Below are 24874 nucleotides of genomic sequence, written 5' to 3'. Positions count from 1 at the left end.
TTCTTAAGTACCATTATCTGTCATCACATATGTTGAACAAGCTCTTTTTTAATTTTCTTTTTCCAAGGGAATCTAACAAATGAAGCCTTGAATATCAGAAGAAAATGACATGACTTAGAATAAACACTGTAAAGTTTATAGGTCTGATGAGATAGTGTTTCCATGTATCACTTACCCAAAAACAGACAAAAAAAAGTGTTTCCATATATGGCTTGTCGCAATTTTGTGTAACGTCTAGTCCCATTTACCTATTCTGCACTCAAAACTATTTTGGATTTGCATACTGATTTGTATCAATCGAATTGATAAAGCTTGTAATTTTTTTCTTGTACCTTTTAGTTGAGGTAATAGTGTTTCCAAAATAATTTTCTAATGTAGATATTTAGAATTATATAGTACAAACTGTAATTTCCCATAAAATATAAAATATAATAAAATTTTGGTAAAAAGTTGATTAATCAATCCCCTTTATTCCTGGGCATAATCAATCAATCGATTTCCGTCTCAAATGCACATCTAATCTCTTTGAGATTTATAGATCGGCATTAATTATTGTTAAAGGATGAAATTTTATGGTATTTCTCGAAATTTATCAAAATTTTGTTACTATTGATTATCTGAAGTTAAAAAAAAAAAAAAAAGAAAGAGAGAGAGGGGGATATGAAAACTTCGAACTCGTAGACAAAGTACAAGTTAATTGGATGATCAGATTCAACAATTATTTATTTCGCAAGCATATAATAAACTTAACATTCCTGATATGCATTCAGATTAATTACGAAATCAGAAACAAAACACATCTTAACTAACACATTAATCTCTTCTTCAACCTCTCTCTCTTGTTATTTGATGATCTCTTCCATGAAAAGTTGCTTTCAGAAAGAAATAATCTGTGTCTTCATCTGTAATACTTGAATGACGCTTATATATATCGTCGATAAATTCTTAAGCAGGACATTGAAAGCCAGAAGGTGGGTTCTTGCCACAGTCCACAAGAACTTCAAGAGCGATGGGCAAAATGATATTGATATTAAGAAGTTTGGCCTTGATGGTGGTGCAAAGACACACGGCAGCGTCCAAGTCCAGCAGCCCCTGCAGCACCGGGCAGCAGGAGTCCTTAGCACTACTGCCGATGCCAATGTGCACCAGACCACCTAGCACGTCCACACATGCGCCAAGCTTTAGAGTATCAATAGGACAAGTCTCTTGCTTCGGTGGAGGTGGCGGCGGACATGGGGTTTCGCCTGGTGGAGGCTTGGGAACAAAGGGTGGTGGTGTCACGACAGGTGGCTTGGGAACGTAAGGCGGTGGTGTTACAACTGGTGGCTTGGGAACGTAAGGCGGTGGTGTCACGACGGGTGGTTTGGGGACATAAGGCGGCGGTGTCACAACCGGCGGCTTGGGGACGTACGGTGGCGGTGTCACAACAGGTGGCTTGGGAACGTATGGGGGTGGTGTCACAACCGGCGGCTTGGGAACGTAAGGCGGTGGTGTCACGACAGGTGGTTTGGGGACGTAAGGCGGCGGTGTCACGACAGGCGGCTTGGGGACGTACGGTGGCGGTGTCACAACAGGTGGTTTGGGAACATAGGGTGGTGGTGTCACAACGGGTGGCTTGGGAATATATGGTGGTGGTTTGGGGCGGAAGGGGGGCTTGACATGGGGTGGTTTAGGGTGGTAGGGAGGCTTGATGTGCGGTGGTTTTGGGTGGAAGGGTGGCTTAACATGGGGTGGTTTGGGGTGGTAGGGAGGCTTGACGTGCGGTGGTTTTGGATGTAATGGAGGCTTAACAAACGGTGGAGAAGGAGGAGGACATTTAGGAGGAGGAGATGGCTTTGGGCACTCAGGACAAGCCAAAGAAATTAGAAAACTGTTCAAGTTCACCAACAAAATAAGAAAAAAACCAAACCCTAAATTCCCCATGATTTAGCTTTTAAAAGAATGCAAGATTACATTACACCATGCAATGGCCGTATAAAGTATACCATGAGATGGCCTATTTATAAGGAGTGTATCATCCAGAAACACTTTAAAATTTTAATTCTTTTTCAAATTTATAATTCCTGTAAAAATATTTCTTACTGGAATCCAGATGATCAAACAAGTTGAACTAGCTAGGAGGCAAATATTACATGATATTATTAGTACATATTAATATATTTTCCTGGGATTCATTGACTCTCATGGCAAAGGAGAGTCAGAACCTAATTCTATTCTTTTCAAAATTGTAAATTCTGTTCGTAAATTTTTTTGTTCGGATCCAGAAAATCCAACCAGTCAACTAGTCATTTCACACAAAATATTGGCAGAATTGCTATTATTAATGTACTTTGTCAAGATTCATTTGGAGATCATTGACTTGAGAGCCACAAATAAAAATAATTTAAAAGATTTAGGGGCAATTCATTAGTACACTGTTGAATATAATGCAAGTAGGCGAATGGGTTTCACAAACAAACAAATCAAAAAGAGACAATACGGAGTTTGATTCAGTAATTTTTTAACCTGTAGTGACTGCTGAACCCGTGATTAGCTACGAAAGCGGCAAATTGCAAAAGCAAGCATGTGGCACCTTCCCTAAATAATATTTTCAAATTTCCCAAAACGCTAATTTGTTCGATAATGACTACCCCATTCATCCTCATCCATCTTGTCTTCCATGGTGTCGGCCGATCACTAATGTACAAAATCATTCTCATACATTACATCAGTTATTTTTTTCTTTTTTTAAATAAAAAATTATAAATATGCAAATGGCTGTAAAAATCTTACCCCGCTTATTTCTCCTTTTTATTTTTTCAGTTAGGTATTCAACTTTTTTGACTAATACAATACAATAAGAAATGTTAGGATTTATTATATCTATTAATTATTATCTAGTTATGATGTTCAGGTATTAATTTTATCAGTCATATTTATAGCCGATTTTATTTTCTTGAACTAATTAAAGTAATATTTATTACCCATATTAGGAATTAAAAAAATGTGATTGTCTTTATTTTTTTCTTTAAATTTGAACATTTATTAAAATGATAGAAATACAATAGAAAAAATTTCAGTCAATCATCTCACATTAGGAATGATTATTTTATTTTTAATTTTTAGTGTATTGCTATATAATGAAATTAAAAAAAAAAATTCTACAAAAAGAATCTACCTCTGATTGTTTCTCTTAGTAATTTCCTAATCGATTAACCTCATATAAATTTAATTTCTATCATTTTTATATTGGATTTTTATAAGTGGACGTGAGAAGCCTTGTTATCTTTAAGATGCTGAATTTAATCCACTCATATATGAATAAGCAATTAATTACGGGGGACATGAGTGATATTGACTGAAAATGAAAGAGGAAAAATCAAGGTACAAACAACAAGTAGATGAAAGCACGATCTTTTAGCACGAGAAGCGAATGTCGTCCAACAGCTGCCTGCCCAACTTGCATAAAGGATTTTTACTCTCAAATGACAGGGCCCATCAATTTAATTTTCTGCTGTGGACAAAAATACTTAAAATATTTTTTAGACAATTTTATTGACTTTGCTAGATACAGACAGTCAAACTTTTCTTTTGATCTCGAAAAATCTGAGTGTACTTTGGCTGTTTCTCCTTGTTCATTTTATGTCCAGTAGACCCCTCCTTTGATGAAGGACATGGAATTTGTGCTTGAGAAATTTACGTAAAAGTCACATTTAATCTAGACATAATACTATATAAGAGATATTTGTTTATTATATGTAGAGACAAAATGGATAATTCACTCTTCATTCACTCATATAAAAAAAAATATATATATTTAGAATTGAATTTATTTAACCATTATCAAATTGAGAAGGGTATTCATAGTATTAGAAAGGCAAAGACTTTGAACTATTGCACTAAAATTAGGGTGAATTAAGTCTTTTTGTTCTAACAAATTATGATACTAGTTGTATAAAGTTTTTTGAAAAATTCTAACTTTCATGATAGTTTTTAACAATATTTTGAATCTCAAGCTAAAAATTATAAATTCTGTAATCATGTTTTCGTATGAATGCATCTGGTCTATTTTAACTTCTAATATAATATATTAATTAGATTTTCATAGCAAAATGACATATCAATGTTAATTTCTAATATAACATATTAATATATCCATCCTAGTTATATAATTTTAGGGAAAATTCATAATGTATAAGACAATCTCTATAGCAAGCGAATCATTCACAGAAATTTCTAATTGATCACAATATTAAAATAAATAAATAAAAACAAATGAAAGAGGTTTCATGGCCAAATCCTAATAAATACAAATAATCTATCGATTGCCATTAATCAGTTGGAGATGAATTGACAATCATCAAGACCTGCAAAAAATCATAAATAAATTATTAATAACATAATGACGAATTACGTAACATTAATTGTATTACATCGCAGGAAATGATGCTTGAAATTATTGTGATGTAAAAGAAAAGAAAGGAGACATAGATTTGGCTTGTTTTCCAGATCAAATGTAAGAGGAATTTGACAAAATAATTTATTTATAAATGCCCTATATCATACAAATGGAGACAACTCAATCCTGCAACGGAAGAAATCAAACTGAACGAAATTTTGTATGTGATCTCTGAACTGCGGTGGTGGAGCTGTGTTGTATATTCCTAACAAACTAACATATGTGTGCGTGTAATATGGCATCGTAAATTTAAAGTAAAAATGGTGTAGGGATGTCAACTATGTAATAATTTGTTTTGGACTCATTCTATTAGGGTTTAGGTATCTTTGGATCTACCTATGTTAGTTGCGTGGCAAAACATGATTAGATGGTTTGATTCAAGTAGAAATTTGTGTGGAGAGAACAAGAAAATTTATTTAGAGTCATGTTTCTTAGTTATGAATGATTACATATAATTCTATTATCTTAGTTAATCCAACTTCCTAATTGTTATTCTAGAATTTTTAATGTCTTAATTAGCCTTTTTTACCCCATCTCCCTTTTATCTTGAATCTTCTTTTAACTTTTTTTTCTTCCATATTTTAGTCTTGTTCCCTCTCCACGAGTTAAATGTCTTAGTCCCCAACATTATAACTCCATAAAATTAATCGTTATCCTTGTATGTTTAATGTGGTTAGGAGTTTTAGAGATGAAAAGCAAGTTTAGAAAGTTGGCTAATGGGGTTAAAGTGGCATATTCGGTGAAGATAGCTAAAAGTTGAAAAAGGTTAATCTATATAGGAGTACAAATAAAATATTTCTATTATTCTGTGCAGAATTATTTAAATTTTTTAGGCGTGAGTGCCTATTTTAAGAGCTAAGCAACAACCATCTTCAAAGTTTAGAAATAACAAAAGTCCCTTATGAAGCTACCATAAACTTTAAATAGTGAAAGAAACTACATGAATATAATTGGCTCAGTATTCATTAATTTATAAAGAGTAAGTTTTAACGGGTCAACAATAGTATGCATTATTTTTGTTTTGAGAATGAAGTCGCATGAAGGTGGTACCTAGAGTAAGTTAACGGTGTTAGAATTGCTCAAGCCTGCCCAAGTAACACAACGTCGGATATGCGGAAAGTTAAAAAGGCCTATTATCATTAAATTTGAAACGGTGTTGTTTTAATCAACGACTGAGATTTCTTTTGTGTATGTTTTATTGTCTATCAATGGACGGTCCAGATTCAACATCACATGGATTACCAATCAGCTTTGTTTTTGTATAATCTAAAAACAGTTTCATTTTTAACAATTTTAATTCAGTCGATTAAAAGTAAATACAAAGGTATCTTTCATTTTTTTCTTCTCTCTTTCAAAAATTTTAGATCTAGGGTTTTTCTTTCATTCAATCTTCAAATAAACAGTTTAGTGGTGTGAGTTCTAGAGTGTTTTTCCATCCTTTCATTTTATTAGAGTTGTCGTGACTTGTGTCCAATGGATAACTTCTCAAGTTCTCATAACTTTGTCAAATCACATGAGAAGGTGTTATTTGATAGGCTTGGTCTGGTGACTATATCAGCGTTAGGAACTTCGTTTCTACTTAGAAGTCTTCAAACAATCAATCTGAAGTTGACAAAGGACAATTATTGTTACTAAAGAGCTCAGGCGTTGCATTCAGTAGCTACTGTTGAATTGGAAGATCATCTCATGAGGTTAGGTCCTTGTCCATCTCCATTTTTATATGTTAGAAGTCATGATGGTTCTAATATGATTGAAAACAGTGTCTAGTTTGCAAAAATTATGATAGAATGATAATGTCTTGGCTGCTAGCATCTATATCTGAGGGCATGTTTAGTCATGCAACTTATTGTAACACTAAATAAGGAATCTTTAGGGGTAAATTAGTATAATAGGAGAATAAAGGAGATTTATGATGTGTTAATAGATAGTGGCCAAATGATTACAGAAGTGGAACTGATTAGCTTTATCATTGATGGTTTAAGACCAGAATTCAATCTTGTGGTTGTGCATATTATGTCTAAAATAAACTTAGTAGGTGAACAAGTTAGTCTAGTAGACATAAGATTTTTCCTCTAAAAAAATAAGCGAAGACTAAGTCATAGTTCAGGATTGATGTTTGAATTGAATGAAGGCAATGCAGTACGACAGTACAATAATAAGGAGGTAGTGGTGATCCTAGTTTATGTTAAAACTGAATTTGGTGATACCCAACAAACTATGATGAATAGACACTCAGGTTTTAGAGGAATTTCAAGAGATCAATATGGAATTGGATGAGGCATAGGGAAATTTTTTCCTAAACCAAAGGTTTTATGTCAAGTTAATGGAAAACAGGGCATATAACGTTTCATTGCTACCACAAATTTGGTATCTCTTACAATGGGAGTCCACAAGGACATAGTTTTCAAAAATTTGTATATCTTGATCATAATAGGCAAGAGCCTCATACTATTAGATTTAATAGTATGTAGTTCCTTTTTAGTTAGAACACTAGATCACAACAAACACAATTGTATTCTTACAATGTAAATCTTCCTTCACACTTTATCATATCCGAACCTAATGTTAAGCCACAAAATAATATAGACCAATTTAACTACACCACATTCAATATCAACAACCCTACAACATTACACCAAGTTAACATACACAACACCACCTTCACACTTAACCCCACAATAGTCAATCCATCCATTGTAGTTGATTCTAGTTGGTACATGTACTATTGTGTAATAGACCATGCATTCTCTAACATGAGTCAATTTGTAACACCCTTTAGTACACTCTAAGGGTATTTTGGTTCTTTCATTTACCTTGAAGTTGCATTTGGATTGAACAGGGTTAAAATTGGAATCTGATTGTGCTTTTGACTTGAAGTTCAACTATGCATAGAAAGTGCATGCCTATACATTTGCTCACCTTATAGACAAACCACGTGGATTACCACATTAACAAACTTAGTGGATGCAAACTCGTGCATCCTTAGGGTGCATGACTATACAACACAATTGTATATGAATCTTATTTAGGAAGATGATTTCGAGACTTGAAAGGATATTGATTCTCTTTTAAAAACCCCATCAGATAATCATAAAGAGAAAGAAAGAATTTTTAGAAGGGGGAGACATCTGGTTAGTAAAGCAATGATTCTTTGTAAGCATGAGGATTTTGGTGATTGAGAAAGTAAGAAAAGATTCTGATTTGTCTCTTCTTTCTTAATGACCAATATATGTGAAAGTTCTTCCTTGATCCATTCTAGCATTTTTTATGAGACTGAACTTTATCTATTTAATCTGTTTGTATCGTGTTATAGGCCTTAGGATTATATGGGTTTTAAATGTGTGAGTAGAAATATAGTTGTGTTTGTTTTCTTGAAAACATGCCAAAATCTATGATTTTATAATATACTATGAATATTAGGTTGTATGATGTAGAAGACCTTTAATCTTGATACAAAAACACAACCTTTGAATGTAAAACTCCCTTAGTTAATTGATAGGTTAGGTTTTTGCTACAAGAAACTAGATATTATGTGCATTGTGCTTTCAGTACTTGATGTATTACTTGCGCATATGTGGTTGTAGCCTAAAATTATAGACTTGATTTAGTAAATTAAGATGAGATCACACCAAGTCTTTTTGAAGGGTAAAGTTGGGTTAGAGTAGCTTAGAATTTCATCCCTGAGACATCATGAATGACCATGCCAGGATTAGGCACACTTATACATAAATATAGAATCCTTAACTTTTGAATAGGTGTACGTCTGTACACCACTATATATACCACCATACATTAAGGTCCAGAAAGTTTGATTTTCTAGTGGATGAATGTGTAGTGAGCATGCATGATCATCCATGGCTGAAACATGACATTTCAACATCACGTACACCCGTACATTTGTGCATGGCTAAACAGAATTAAGATAGCAACCTTAAGGTTACATAGAAACAAGAATAATATAATGAACGATAATGATTGATACACGATCATGTACTCGAAAAAAAGACGCTCGTACATAGAAGAGTATAAAGTGTATGCCCATGAATCTATAAATATGGGTGTACATGCAATCGAATAGGTACGTTTGTACATAGTCAAGCACACAACTGTATATAGAGGAAAATGCCCACCCTGTTAGGATAGTCCTTTAAAGCCAATCATTACAATTAATATTTAATGTAATTTTGATATTTAATTAATAAAAATGGCATTTATATTATCTTTATATTATATTAAATAGATAATTGTTTTAAAAGTAGTTGAACCATGACGAAGGTATCAGTACTTGACACTTGATTATAAGAACCCTATGTGTACATTAGGTGACTATTTTTAAAATGTCTGTAACTCTAATATTTCCATGACCAAAGCCACAAGTAATAGTGATAAAGTTATCATAATGTTGAAAACCTTAACAAAAAATAATGATAGTTCTTACGTGTCAAAATTGTTTGTTAATAACTTGGTATACCACATGGGTGCATATTATAGATGTATCCACCAAACTAACCTATCAAAAGGATTTCATATTGGTGGTTACTCCAACATCTATAGAAAATATTCTTTTAGTGAATAGAGGTACATATGATCCATATACTTGAGTTCAATAGACCGTCTTGTATAAAGATTAATATGGTTTGACATTAGCCCAATATAGTCTAGTTAGAGGATTATAAGAAAAGTGGTGATTAGCTATATCAAGATCTATACAAAGTTAAGATAGATCAATAAAAGTTTCATCACTCACAAGCATAAGTACTAATATCTCAATTAGGGTCTATTGATAGATGTAAATAAACAATTAAATTTGTGGCGATAATAGGATTGAGTTGATGCTCGATTCAATACTATTTGATTATTGACAAAAATCAATCTAATGTAATTTGGGGAGTCTTGAAAGAGATGCTTAATCTATACCTCAACTTCAAAGAGATATCGTAAGACAAAATAATCAAATTGTACGAGTAACTAGATTACTGGCAAGTTAAAAGAAGTCACATATTGATCTCTACTAATTAGGTGGCTATGATGCCTTGTTAAAGGACAATCTTAGTTTATATTTGAACGAATGCTTGGTTAAGAGCTTAACATGAACCTAGTTACTACCGACTTAGTAAAGAGCCTATGTGTCACAACACAGAAGAAGTTGATAAACTTTGGAGGCATAAAGATTTTCTAAGTTAGATTTAACATAGATTTAAATAAAGAATCTAGAGACTTGGAAAGGTCTATGAACCCAAAATGTAGCACCTACAAGTAAGCCTAAGGGCAATTCAATCTTTTCCTAATTTTAAATTCGATGATTAATGATTTTCAAAGGTACACATCTGTGTATGGTCAATAGAAAGTTAAATTGGTAGATTAGATTGTAATTATGGTGAAACAAGAAGTTACTATAGTTATGCAACTAGACGCATGACTGTATATGGCTTATACACACTTGTATGTCACATCTTAGAGATAAATTAAAAATGCGATAACCTTAACTCTCTAGCTCTATCTTTCATAGTCACAATAAGTAGAAAGTGTGTGAGAGAAATGAGGTATTTTTGTTGCTTAAGGAGCCATCAACAATCATCAAAATTACTATAGCCATGCAAAAGAAATGTTTTCGCCAGAATCCAAGTAAGTGAAGTGGCTTCTCTTGTTTAATCATGAGATTTATGAAGTTTTTCTGTTATACACATGATCTAGAGTGATCTAAAAAAGATTGTGACGATTTATTTGATGAAATGAATTTCATATGCGAATAGGATAAGTTATATGCATGTCTAGTTTCTTAATTGTGTGAAGGTCATATGTTTTGGCTTGAATATTCATTGTTCTTAGATTTGATGCCATGAGATTATGTATATATGTGTTATGGTTAAAACGATTATGAAAATATTATGTCTATGATGCTTCAGTCATCCCTAATATTAGCATAATTATGTTAGATGGGGACCAGTTTCATAACAAGTTAATATTAGTAGGGCAGATAGTTTTCCTAAGAGGCTATGCAATAATCATAGATCGGATAATCATAGACATGTTAGACTTCAGTGTGATACTAGACATGGACTTCCTGAGTAGATATAGAAACGAAATAAACTATAATAAGAAGAAAGTTATATTCAGTGTAGATGATGGTAAGCAGTTCATATTTGAAAAAGGTTAAATCCTTGACATGATGATTAGTATTGATACACGTGATTCAAGAATCAGTAAAGATAGTTTCGAGCATAAAAGAAACTCCAGTGGTACAAAAGTTTCCTAATATATTCTCTAACAACCTTTAAAGGTTAGCACCAAAAAGAGAGTTAGAGTTTAGCATTGAGTTGGCCCTAGGAACAACACCAATTTTCAAAGCCCCTTACAAAATGACCCTAACAGAATTACAAAAACTAAAGAAATAGTTAACAAAACTATTGAATAATAGATTTATCAAACCAAACCATTTACCATGGGGGTACACCAATCCTCTTTGTAAAGAAGAAAGATAAATCAATGAGCATGCGCATTGATTATATGGAGTTGAATAAGGCGATAGTGAAGAATAAGTATCCATTCCCGAGGATTGATTATTTATTTGACTAGCTGAAGAGTGCTTTAGTGATCTCTAAGATAGATTTGACGCCAAGGTATCACTAAATTAGGGTAGTAGTTCAAGATATACCTAAGTCTACCTTTAGAATCAGATATGAGCATTATGCGTTTGTGGTCATGCCCTTCGAATTTACCAATGCCTTAATAGTATTTATAGATCTCATGAACAAGGTGTTTTAAGATTGTCTGGATAAGTTGTTGGAGGTATTCATTGACAACATCTTGGTCAACTCTAGATCTCAAGAAGAGTATGAGCAGTACTTGAGATTTATGATCCATAACCTTTGAGAGAGGCAATTGTTTTCAAAGTTCTCTAAATTTGTGTTATGGTTGGATAAAGTGGCATTTTTAGGTCATGTGCTTTTAGTAGATTGTATATCAGTAGACTTTAATAAAATTGAGGTAGTGCTAAATGGTGAAGGCCTAAGACAACTAACAAGGTCAAAAGTTTCTTGGGATTGGCTATAGACGTTTTATTGAGAGTTTTACCAATTTAGCTTGACCCCTCACACAATTGACATATAAAGAGATTTTTTTCATATAGTTAGAGGCCTATGAATAGAGTTTCTAAGAATTAAAAAAGAGATTGACCTCAACTCCTATTCTTGCCTTGGCAGATGAGGGCAAAAATTATGATTTATACACAAATACCTCACATTAGGGTTTGAGAGCAGTACTGATATAGAAAGGAAAACTGATAATTTATGCTTCCCATTAATTAAAAGAGTATGAAACCAGATAACCCACCTATGATCTTGACTTGGTATTTGTGTTGTTTACACTTATGATATGGTGACACCACCTATATAGGGTAAAAAGTAACATTTACATGGATTAGAACAACATTAGATATTTCTTCACTCAAAATGAACTAAACATAAGATAGAGACGGTGGTTGAAGTTGGTAAAAGACATGATTACGAGATTAAATGCCACCCCAGGTAAAGCTAATGTAATTACAGATGCTTTGAGTAGGAAAGTATTCCTATCACAAATTAACCCTTACCATGAATTACAGTAAAAGTTGGTAAGAGAGTAGGTTTAAGTAATCATAGGTAATTGGTAAATCTCTAAATTCAGTTAACCCTTTTGGATGAGATTCATTTAGCTCAGGCTTTAAAGAAGGGATCTCTATAAATTAGATAGAAGATGGTTGGGAATATTGAAACCGAATTCAATATGGTAAAAGACATCTTGAGGTTCCATTAGAGGATATGTGTTCCTCAAAAACAGAATTTGAGAGATAAGATCCTAGCAGAGATACATGGTTCCCTTTACACGACCTACCTTGAAAGTGTAAAAATGTATTAGGATCTGAGGAAAATGTTTTGGTAGCCAAGAATGGAGAAAGACATTATTTCATGGTTAAACGTCTTGTGTGTTAGCAGGTTAAAACTGAACATTAGTGGACTTCTAGACTTTATAGCCCCTTAGCATTCTTAAATAGAAGTTGAAACACACATCGATGGACTTCGTTTTTAGATTATTGAGGGTTAGAGGTGGCTATACTACCTCATAGGTTATAGTTAATCGATTGGCTAAGTTGACACATTTCATAGCAGTCAGAGACATCATGAGTATAAATCAGTTGGGTCAGATCTATGTGAATAAGATTATCAGATTTCATGGAGTACCTAAGATAATAGTGTCAAATTGGGACATTAGATTTGTCTTACCATTTTGGTAGAGTATGTAGAAATCTATAGGCACGAGATTGGTATTTAGCGTAACATATCATTCATAAACTGATAGACAAACTGAAAGAGTTTATCAAGTAATCGAAGACATGTTAAAAGTTTGTTACCTATATAGAGGAGTGAGTTGGATAGATGTGTTGCCATTGATAGAGTTTGCTTATAATAATAATTACTAGGCAACCATCAAGATGGCTTCTTATAAGACTTTATATAATAGGAGATGTAGATCACCATTACATTAGGATAAGATAGGAACAAAAAATACCTTAGCTCAATTATTGGACCAAAGCTGACTTAGAAGATGATTTAGGATATGAGGATGATAAGAGAAAGGCTAAAGCAAGCCAAGGATCATCAGGAGAGTTATGTAGATCAAATAAGATGTGATCTTGAGTTCCAAGAAAGTGATAAAGTGTTTGTTAGAGTAGCCTTTATAGGTATGTTATGAGATTCGATAAGAAAGACAAGTTAGCATTGAGATTTGTTAGACCTTTTGAGGTATTGGAGTGTGTAGGTAAGGTTGCCTACTGGTTTGCACTACTAGTACTCATGGATCGTATTTATAATGTGTTCCATGTATCGCTATTATATAAGTATATTAGTGACTTTGCTCATATGCTCAGTGTTAGGGATGTTGAGCTAGAAGATGAGTTGGTTTACAAAGAGCATCCAATTCAAATATTAGATTGATAAGTTAAAGAGCCTAGATGAAAGTAAATTCCTCTGGTAAAAGTTCTTTAGAGGAATTATTGAGTTAAGAAGGTTATATAGGAGGTTGAGTAGGATAAGCAATAGAGGTGCCCATATTTGTTTGAGTAAAATTTAAGGATGAAATTCATATTAGGAAGTGAGGATTATAACACTTATATATAAGCCCAAGGGCATTTTAGTCTTTGTTCTAGTTTTAAATTTGGTTATTAATGATTTTCAAAGGTACATGCCTATGTATGAAGGCATACATGATCATGTATGGTCAGTAGAAAGTCAAATTAGTGGATTACATTGTGATTGTGGTGAAATAAGAAGTTACCTTGGTTATACAATTAAACGTACGACCATGTATAACCTGTACACACCATGTATTGCTTCTTAGAGATAAAATAAAAATGTGATAACCTTACTCTCTATCATTATCTTTCATAACCATAAAAAGTAGAGAGTGTGTAAGAAAGATGGGGTATTTTCTTCACCTATGAAGCCATTAATAATCACTGAAAATCACTATAGCCATGCAAGGGAAACATTTTCACCATAACTAAGTAAGTGAAGCAACTTCTCTTGTTTGGTCATGAGATTTGTGAAGTTTTTTTGTTATATACATGATCTAGAGTAATTTAGACATGATTATGATGATCTATTTGATAAAATGGATTTCAATGTGAATAAGATGAGTTATATGCATCCCTAGTTCTTGATTGTGTGATGATTTGGCTTGAATGTTCACAGTTCTTAGATTTGATTCCATGAGATTATGTATATGTGTTTTATAGTTAAAAAGATAACGAAAATATTATGTTTAAGATGCTTAAAGACAACAATTGGTGCTATAGATGTGTTAGTATCACCGGAATTGCAAAGAGAAACATAGAAACCCTAGGGTGCAATTTCCATATTGTGACACATGGTCGTGTATGCCTTATACATGCCTATGTGTCATTCCAAAAATGTTTGAAAGTTTGAAAATCATGCACTTATTCTGAAGGGAGATATGCACCAATGTATGGTATGAGACGTACACTCATGTATGGTTTTTCAAAAATGGACAACGTGTATTGAAAGGTATATAACTTGCACATGTGGATCATTGTGCATGAGAGTGTGTCCAAGACATCTTCGCATGTTCACCTATTCTATACACAATCATGTGTTGAGTAACATACGCTCTTATATATGGGTTAGAAGGCATATAAGTGTAGATTGAAAAGCACATGATCGTGTACCCCTAGACCAAGACAAAAGATGAGCTATTAGAGGATTAAAAATTCAAGAAAGGTGTTTGACTATGTGAATAATGACATAAACTTGGATCAAATTGAATATGAGTAGAAAGTCAACAACTTTAAGGCTAGCGTCACATAGCTAGATAGTCACTAGTTATATGGGTAAGTGATTGTATTTTTGGAAGTAATAGGGTTAGATACCCATGAGATATATCATGCACTCAAAGCCAAGATATATAGTTGCCTAATTCAATCAAGTATACATGGTAAAGATTTGGCTTTTAGATATTCTTCATGTGATCAGTGGGATACACCATATATGTACTTGAGGTAGAGGTCATCTTCGGATGGTTAGTCAATAGTTCTAATCAACTTATGTGGTAAGAAAATGAGTTGCTATCAAAGAGTTTTTCAAGTGATTAGGGTGCCCTAGTTAGATAACCCAATAGGTTATTTGACATGTGCACAAGGCATAATAGTAGCTTTCACTAGGGCATTAGATATGTAGATTTCAGTTTGGGTCTTTACAACCTTCTTGGATGATCCATGTCAAACCACGCATTTTTTGGTATATTCCCATTAGGAGTATGCATCTTGATAGAGGTGTTACACGAAATATATTTTAATATATTTTGTGACCTTAGTGTAATAATCCTGAGTTATTAGGGCGTATGCTACATTTGATAGGATTTAGTTGGATTGACTCAAATCCATATCATCTAATTTGAAAGTTAAATTTGTAGCACCTATAAGTATGCCCAAGGGTATTTTAGTCTTTTGATCTTATGTGTAATTAATTATGGTTAAGTACTTAAACATATTGAGAAATTATGATTCACGGTCGTGTAGGGTTGCCACATGCCTATGTGTGATGTGGCAAAGGGCAAAATAGTCTTTTCCTAAGCAATCTGCATAATTTGGCTAAGTTTGAAAGACATGCACGATTGTGTATGAACAATACACACCTGTACATAGTCAGCGCATTTGAATTTTTGAATAAACAGTAGTTTCACAGGGATTTCAAAATGTTTTGTTAAATGTTATTTGATTAATAAGTATTATTTTGCATTCATGGTTATGTAAGTTATATTTTTGATAATGCTTTGCTAAATGTTATTTGATCAATAAGTGTAACAGCTTAAAAGTGTTGTGATATTAGAGTCAATTGGGTTGATAATTATATGATTATAGAATGATTTAAGATTAAGTTGATTGAGGCATAACATGATTGGGTATTGTTATGTGGTAGACACAGAAACCTTGCTTGAATCTTAAATATTGGATGTAAATAATTAATTTTGAATCGTCTTATTATTGTAGAGGTATTCAAAACCAAGTTTATGATGGCTTTAGCCTTAGATAATTGTGAATTGTTGGCTGGAAATGTTAAAGAACTCAAGACGAAATTCTGGAAATTTTGTGACACATGCCTATGTGTCATGTGACACATAACCATATGGAATTAGGAAAAATTCTCCTTCTGTGTGACATGTGCATTGGCATATGTGAAGAGAGTGAACACTCGTGTGTAAGAGATACACCCTTGTGTAATTTTGGAGAAAATTGACTTTAAGGCTTTGAAAGATGAGAATTTTATATTTGAATATTAAAATAACTATTGTACCCTTGAAGGGGAGAATTATGATGGAAAATAGGAAGAAAGGCCCTAATAAAGGCAACTGATAATGAAAACCATTATAGGGGTGTCTAACTATATAAACAACGACATTTTATTATTTTATATGTTGCACATTATTCATCATTTTTGTCATTATTTGTGATTGGATTTTCATATGTATTAGGATCTTGTTATGCATGTTTGTTTGACGATTTAACTTATCGATCTTGATTTATTAAATAACCATTACACCTTTGGGATTGTAGATTTTATGATAGGAACCATGCATGCTTTTATTATTTGTTGTAATTATTTGTAAAAGATAAAAGTAACACATCATTTCAGGTATATATTCCAGGTAGAGATATGTAGTTGAATAAGGGTGTTACAAAATTAGGATTACAATAGGATTTTATCTTATTTTCAATAGGATTGTAATCTTCTAGATTTGGGTTGAATGTCAAAAATGTTGAAGAGACAATGGGATATAAATGAAGAGATATACATATTTATCATGTTAAGCAAGAATACAACTTTCATAAGTTGTATACATAAAAGTCAGGTGGGAATCTTCCCATGCAAGTTATGTCTATCTGATGTATTCATTTGTATCAGGTATGTATGGGTTAAACGCTTAGGGTATATTTAAGTCTCAGGTGACAGACATGTGATATATGTATATGTGTGTCTTTAAAAAAAAAAACACGTTGTATAGTACATTCAACCTCAACTATAACAAAGAGATACTTTCCTCTTTTCTCACCTAAAGTTGTCATTTGGTTTTAGTAAGCCATAAGTACATTAAGCCTTCATAGTTTCTTCTTTGTGTGGATACCAAAGAGCAGACCTACATTTGGTTCGAAAAGTTTGGCTTCGCAACCTCTCAATATTGAAGAAAGATAAAAGAGTCGTTTAACATAGATGTATCAATTAAACACCATATGTATATTTTTGTATGTTTGTAAATTAATCGTACCATAAAGATAATCCAAAAGAGGGGTTTAGGAATTGTTTGTTAAATTAAAATTTTTAATTTGTTATTCCATTACAGAAGATCGCAAAATCCCTATAGTTGTATTAAAGCCACCTTTGAGGGATCAATTCACAAAAAATTGCACTTGTGAATTTATTCAATTACATAAAAATTATTGATATTGAATATCTATAATTTGTAAATAGCTACTATAAAATTGTTGAAGCAATTTTGTAATTGATGCACTGAAACATAAATTGGGTTAATTATATTTAGTTTTTATCTCTCAATTTTGCTAGGTATTCTTGAATTTAATATGTAGGTTATAAGAATTTTGGTTAAAGGTTAAATGGGTTTCACGTTATTGCATGAAACTGCCTTCAATGCATGTTATTGTATGTTTTAAAGGTCACTACTAGCATGAGTATGGTTTGCATGCCAACTTACCTTATCTTGATACTGTTTCACAGTAACTCGACAAAGAAACACGCTAGGAATGCTTGTGTGTATGACCGTGCATGAGCAGCACCTGATGTTGGTGTTGGTTTTTTAGAGTGTCAAAAACTGGTAACATAACAGAATTAAAAATTTTAAAACCATAGATTCTTGAAAACCCTAACCAGGATACCTGTTTTTGACATATAACCATGAATATATAAAACACACATAGGGTGTTTTAGTTTTATACTTGCATTGATGGCTCCTTTACGACTTCACATAGAGTAAAAACAAACATTATCCAACCTTTGAGATGCGGCTCCTTAGTATCTAAGCAGAGCATGAACACGTAAGAAGCAATCCAAGGAAAAGGCTGTTAGGCTTCTTTGTTGGATTTTATGCTCATGAGAAAAGGGAGAGAAAACAAAAACAAGTGGCTAAGGTTTCTCTTCAGTATGTGTTGTGTTATTTTAGTTTAATTCTAACTCATGCTTTTATATGTGCAAGTGTCTGAGCATAATAAGGATTTTATCTATACCCAACACCTTCAACACACACATGCAAGGATGGCATGTAAACATGCTAGTAAACTTATTCCTCAACTTGTACCATACCTATCAAGTTCAAGTCATGTACAAGTGGCACCAAAAGTATGCCACTTGGCATAAGCTTTGGCTTTGCACGGATGGACAAAATATTGTCTAATCGTGCCAAGCTTCTTTTAATTTGCATGGTGCCAGCTGACATTATGTATACCAAGTTTGACTTGGTCAACTAATTCTCTTTTACATTAAACACCAAAATTACCATAAAATAATTCTTACCTCTAGGTTCAAATTGAGCCTTTATATGTGTACGACTTATCAGCTCTCATTTGAACCAGTAATGTCTAAATTCATATCGAATTTAGACTTAGACTAAGATTGATCTCTAGCAAAACATTATGACCATTTAGACGATAGAATGTCAATACACATCTCTTAAGCTTTTATAACATCACGTTACATGTAATTCAATCCTTTTATCAATCAATATCTCTCGAGGCTGGGATATAGAAAAGTGTCTACCTTAATAGTTCCTCGGTATAAACTAATGCACATAAATCATTAACACGGATTAGGCTATGACCTTATCCTACTGTGGCCATAGATTCAAATTGTCATAGATATCATTCAATATTTTTATGTGAGATATCTTTTCCTGTGCTTGAGAGTGACAATTCCATTATCAATCAACCATAGTCTTTACTATATCAATTGATTACTATTTTTATAGTTACCCCTATTATGGTAGCACATTAGATAACACTATATCGATCTTTACATAAGATAATCTAATGACCTCAAGTTAAAGGATCAAATGCACCCATGATGTTAAGAGGATTTATTCCATAGATACTATAACAACCATCCATTTAGATATCCTCTAATCTGGTCAGTTTGATCTCAAGTATGGTTTGACACCAGTCTAACATAATTCGTGTTAGGGTAGGTGTTTTAGAGTTAATCAAATTTGACATTTGTAAATGTAATTTTATATTAATAATTAATAAAAGATTTATTGTTATTCAATTCATATGTTATCTATTTATATGATTGTATGGATAACATACTCTTAGAATAGTAGAACTGTGACAAGAGGTTTGGATGATTGATTGTAGGAGCCTCATGTACACTTTCAGTAGCCATTCTAGAAACTTCCATAATCCTAACATTATAATGAACAAAGGCACATGTAACGATAATGAGATTATCATAGTATTGAACGACCTTATCAAAACTAGTGACAGTTCTCACGTGTCAAAGCTTAGTGCAACATATGGTGTAAATTGTAGACTTGTTTATTAGACTGACCTAACCAGAGGATATCCAAATGGATGGTTACTCCAGTATTTATGGAATAAATCCTATAAACACCACGACTGTATGTGACCCTTCAACTTGAGTTTACTAGACTGTAGGATCGATATGGTTTGATGTTATCTAATAAACTATCGTAATAGGGAAAACTATAAGGGTAGTAATCGACCATATCATGAGATATATGAAGGTTATGGTTGGTTGATAAAGGATTCATCACTCCTAAGTACAAGAAAAGATATCTCACATGAGAATACTGAATGACATTCATAACAACTTGAATCTATAGCCACAATAGGATAAGGCTGTAACCTAATCCATTTAGTCATTGATGTGTATCAGTTTATACTAAGGAACTACTAAGACAAACACTTTTCTATGTCTTCGCTTCGAGAGATATTAATTTATGAAAGGATCAAATTACACATAACTTTAATGTTGGAAAAGCTTAAGAAATGTTTACCAACACTATGTTGTTTGGGTGGCCATGATACTTTGCTAGAGGCCAATCTTAGACTGAATTTGAATTCAAACACTATTAGTTTGATAAAGAGCTTATGGTCCACATGCATATAAGGGTTGATTTGACCCTAGAGGTGGAGATTATTTGATGATAATCTTAGTGTTTAGGGAAGGAGAAATGGTCGATTGACCATGCAAATTAAAATAAGCTTAACATGACTGGACAATATTTTTTCCAATCGTGCAAAGCCAAAACTTATGTTAAGTGGCACACTTTTAGTGCCACTCGTAAATGACTTGAACTTGATAAGTGGCACACTTGTGTGCCATTTGTACAAGTTGAGGAATATGTCAGTTGGTGTGTTTACATGTCAACTGTGCATATATGTTAATGGTGTTGGGTTTGGATAAACTTTTTGATGCACTTGAACACTTACATAAATAAAAACTTTGAGTTAGAATTAAACTAAAATAAAACAACACATACCGAGGAGAAACCTACCCTAGCCATTGTTTTTGTTTTCACTACCTTTTTTCATGAATATAAAATCTAGCAAAGAAGCCCTAATGACCTTCTCCCCATATTGCTTCTTACATGTTTGTGCTCTATATGGACACGACGACACTACCTCTTAAAGGTTAAATAACATTGGTTCTCAACCATATGAAGTTTTTAAAGTAGTTATCAACACAGACATAAAACTAAAACGTCATATGTTTGTTTTGTATATTCATGGTTATATGTCTAAAATAGTTATCCTAGATAGGGTTTTCAGGATTCTATGTGTTAAAATTTTTAATTCTATTGTACTACTAGTTACTGATGCCCTGAAAACCCAATAATGGTATCAGAGTCACTATTTAACATATTTTCATGAAAATATATATAGTTGCTAAATGTTTTGATTAATTTATGTGTTGATTGCATGTAGTTGGATTAATCAAGACTAAAATTGGTAAAGATGATTTGCAATCATATTGTTGCATGATTTATTGAGTATCATTACAACATAAACTATGTTAGATTGTTAAGTGATGGTATCTGATTTTTGTTTGAGTTTTGTTGAAATTTGTAAGTTAAATTTTGGTTGAAAGTTATATGTTTAGTGTAATTGCACAAAATCACCTTTGAATCCTATTGACTACATGAATTAAGGGTTACGACTGGTGTGAGTATAGTTTATGTGTATTTCCTTACCTCGGTGACTAGTATTAGAAAACCTAGAAAATTAGGGTGGAAAACCATCCATGCACGACATAGTCCATAACCGTGCATAGAGATGCTAGGTGGACCAATTAAAGCACCATAAGTGGCGTACTGCTTGACTAAGAAAGGTTGGTCTACCCATGCCTGTCTTATGGTGTATGATACTATTAGGTGTCATGGTTGGATTATATTTTGGTCTAGCCGTTACTCATCATGGCATTTTGCCATGTGTGCATAAGATGCATGGCTAGACCAATTTTGCTCCAATCGTGCCTCTTTGTGTAAGGTGTTTACCACCTTGGTCTTACTCTATCCTACCCATGCCATAACTTCAACCGTGCTAAATTTTGGATAACATGCTTGCATACCCGACAAAATTAAAATTTTCAATTGTCTTATTTTGTTGAATATAGACTAAAATAAAATTTTCTTGAACTTTGAAGGTTGAATAGCAATTTTGTAAAACTTCAAGGACCAAAAAATTAATTTAACATTTCAAGGTTTAATTGATATATATTTGTCTGAATGTATGTATGCATGGTGCCTAGTACATAGCTAAAGAACTTTTATAGATGTTTAATTTTTATTTCATTTTTCTTTGGGTTGTAATTCTCTAAAATATGGTTTACACACCCTAGTGTTTTCCCCATTCTTCTTTTGGCTTAGGTTGTTTTTATTTTCTTAGAATTTTGTAAGTAGAAAATAAATCATGTAATAATTGAAGACTAGAGACGAAAGAGAGCGAAAACTTGAAGATGAAGATTCACCTAGGTTGATTAGTTAAACCCCTTTTGGCTCAAAATATTTGACATTAGTTATGACTATGTGTTAACATGCTTTTATTTTACATTGTAAAATGTATGTGTAGGTTTTATTTTACAAGTATCACCTAACATATGACTTAAATTTTGATGAGACTAAATAATAAAATCTTTAACTTAAATATTAAGTCTAAGATTAAATTGACATCTTCCAACATGACGCCATAATTAAGCCCTTGTTCATTGGAACTTTATCTAGCAAAGCAAAGGTTACACTTCTATTAGGTGGAAAATTAGGTGATGATCATGATAAGTCTAACTTAACTAATGTACTTTGTTTGTTCACCAAAGAGAAGGTAAAGTATATTAGATGCATAAGTAGGGAATGCATTTGTGGATACAAAGAGATATGTAGTATCCACCTTACTAATATTGAGACTCACATTTGAGGTCACATGATTTGTTGGGGTAAAACCTGGCATAAGATCGTGGGTTTTTGGTGATTAATTTGAAATTTATCTATTCAATTAATTCAAACTTGTTCATCAAAGCAAAGAGGTGAATTAATGCAATGAGGTCTCTGTCCACTAGGGAGTTCACTGGAACTTGTCAAGTATAATAGTGAAAGCTATTGGCTTAAGGAAAATAGTGGAAACATTTTAATTATAAAATTTAAAACTAAAATGAATTAATTGATTAAAATTACTAATTCTTTATCTATAAATTGTGGATCACATAATCACCATGTTAAACCTGACATATTAATCAATTTTCAAAAAATAAATAGATTCACTAAAAGCAAATTTGATAATTAATGCATAAATCTTCAGATTATTCTTTGTCAAGAGAAGAGGTTGTATATCCTTGAGGGGTCGTTGCCTTTTGAGCTTGGTCCTGATGCCACCTAAAAGCAAAAGAATACTTTTAATAAGTATGTTAATAACTCTATGGAAGTTCAATACCTCATACTAATTTCCATATCACTTGAGTTTAAAAAACAACATGAGGAAATGAATGCATAAGCTATACTTGCACACTTTGAGAGTTATATGCCACTCGTGTGAGGGCTAAACGATATTAGGTGTCAAGTACGTGATTTGATTGCAAACTCTTTGAGAGAGGACAACTTGGCTTTTATGTACTTAAGATAATTGGTTACATCGAGCATTTGGAAAGCTTAGGTTTTATCATGGACAATGAGTTTGCCATTAACTTGGTGTTAAAATCACTTCCTAAATTGTGGGCTAATTTCATCATGAATTTTAACTTAAACAAAAAAAAGAAAGCTCTTGAAGAGTTGTTGTATATGCTCAGATAGGTTGAATAAGAGGTACGAAAGATAACTTCAATTGATTTACTTGTGGTTGAAGCCTAACCATCAAAAGTCAAAGGTTAAGGCTAAATTGAAACCCAAAGCAAATAAGCAACCTAGTACTCAGCTTACAGGTGGTGTGGGGAAAGGAAAAGTTGTTTACTTTTATTTTGGTAAAGTAAGTCACTAGAGGAGACATTGCAAGGCCTTTCTAGAGAACAAAAAGAAAAAGACAGTTGAAGCCTATACTTTAGGTATGTTTGTCATTGAGATAAACTATTCTCCTTATACATCTTATGTTTATAAACATAAGATGTGGTTCTAATATTTGTTTTGATATGCAAGAACTACGACAAAGTAGATTACTCGCCAAAGGAGAAGTTTACCTACATGTTGAAAATATAGCACGTATTGCTACATTAGCTATAGGTGTTTATTATCTTAGGTTTCTTAGTAAGCTAATTTTAGAATTAAAACATTGTTATTATGTTCCTTTTGTTTCTAGAAACTTAGTTTCTATGTCTGTTTTAGACAAAAAAAGATATTTACTTTTTGTTGTTAGTGATATTATAATTATTAGTTTAAATAATATTCTCTATGAAATAACTGAATTGCATAATAGTTTATATACTTTAAAATTGGATAACAAAATTCTCAATGCACAAAATAACAAAAATTAAAATCGAATGATCTGAATATCATATATCCGCGACATTATAAGCTACACTACATAAGACTAAAACGTATATAAAAACTTCTTGAACAAGGGGTCTTGCAATCATTTGACTTCTAGTAATATGATGAATGTAAATCATGCCTATTAGGTAAAATAGCCAAAACACCCTTCATTGGACATAGTGAAAAGGTGATTGAACTGTTAGAGATTATTCACAGTGATATGTGTGGCCCCATGATAGTGCATAGTAGATATAGGAAAACTTACTTCGTTACATTTATTGATGATTTTAGAAGATATGACTATATGCCTTTTTATGGAATACAAATCTGAATGTTTTGATAAATTCAAAGAATTCAAGAACAAAGTAGAAAAACGACTTAGGAAACAACTTAAAATCCTCTAAAGTGATCGAGAAAGTGAATATTTGAGTGCTAAATTCAAAAAATACTTGAAGGAATATGGGATAATATCTCAACTCACTCCTCCTAGTACTCCATAGTGTAATAGTGTATTTAAATGGAGGAATAAAACCTTGATAGAAATGGTTAGGTCTATGATAAGTTTTATTGATTTAACCATGTCTTTCTAGGGTTATGCCCTAGATATTGTTACCTTTACACTGAACCATGTCCCATCTAAATCTATGGATAAAACTCTATACGAGTTGTGGATTGGATGAAAACCTAATCTAGTTTACTTGAGGATTTAAGACTGTGAAGCTTATGTTAAGAAATTAACTTTGAACAAGTTGAGTACTAAGTCTAAAATATGTGTCTTTATAGGGTACCAAAAGTCATTAAGGGCTACTGTTTCTAACACTTAAAGGAGGAAATGATCTTTGTTGCTTATACTAGTGTGTTTCTTAAGAAAGAATTTTTTTTTAAGAGAACTAGTAGGAGGAGGGT

General features: G+C 32.6%; 1 protein-coding gene and 1 long non-coding RNA gene across 2 annotated transcripts in view; one reads left to right on the top strand and one right to left on the bottom strand.

Annotated features, from left to right (window-relative positions):
• Positions 1–697: 697 nt before the first annotated feature.
• On the bottom strand, positions 698–1989 carry LOC123228222 (36.4 kDa proline-rich protein-like). The gene is made up of 2 exons (XM_044653536.1): positions 846–1989; positions 698–774 (listed from the first exon to the last, which is right to left on the bottom strand). The coding sequence occupies exon 1, from the start codon at positions 1921–1923 to the stop codon at positions 946–948; it is 978 nt and encodes a 325-aa protein (XP_044509471.1). The 5' UTR covers positions 1924–1989; the 3' UTR covers positions 698–774; positions 846–945.
• Positions 1990–5749: 3760 nt separating this feature from the next.
• The window catches only part of LOC123228256, a 33520-nt gene continuing 14395 nt past the window's right edge, over positions 5750–24874 (top strand). Inside the window, exon 1 of the long non-coding RNA XR_006504654.1 lies at positions 5750–6129. This is a non-coding gene — a long non-coding RNA (uncharacterized LOC123228256). The remainder of the gene's footprint in view (positions 6130–24874) is intronic.

Source organism: Mangifera indica, chromosome 10, assembly GCF_011075055.1.
Source record: "Mangifera indica cultivar Alphonso chromosome 10, CATAS_Mindica_2.1, whole genome shotgun sequence".
NCBI lineage: Eukaryota > Viridiplantae > Streptophyta > Magnoliopsida > Sapindales > Anacardiaceae > Mangifera > Mangifera indica.
This window is presented reverse-complemented; position numbering and strand designations above follow the sequence as displayed.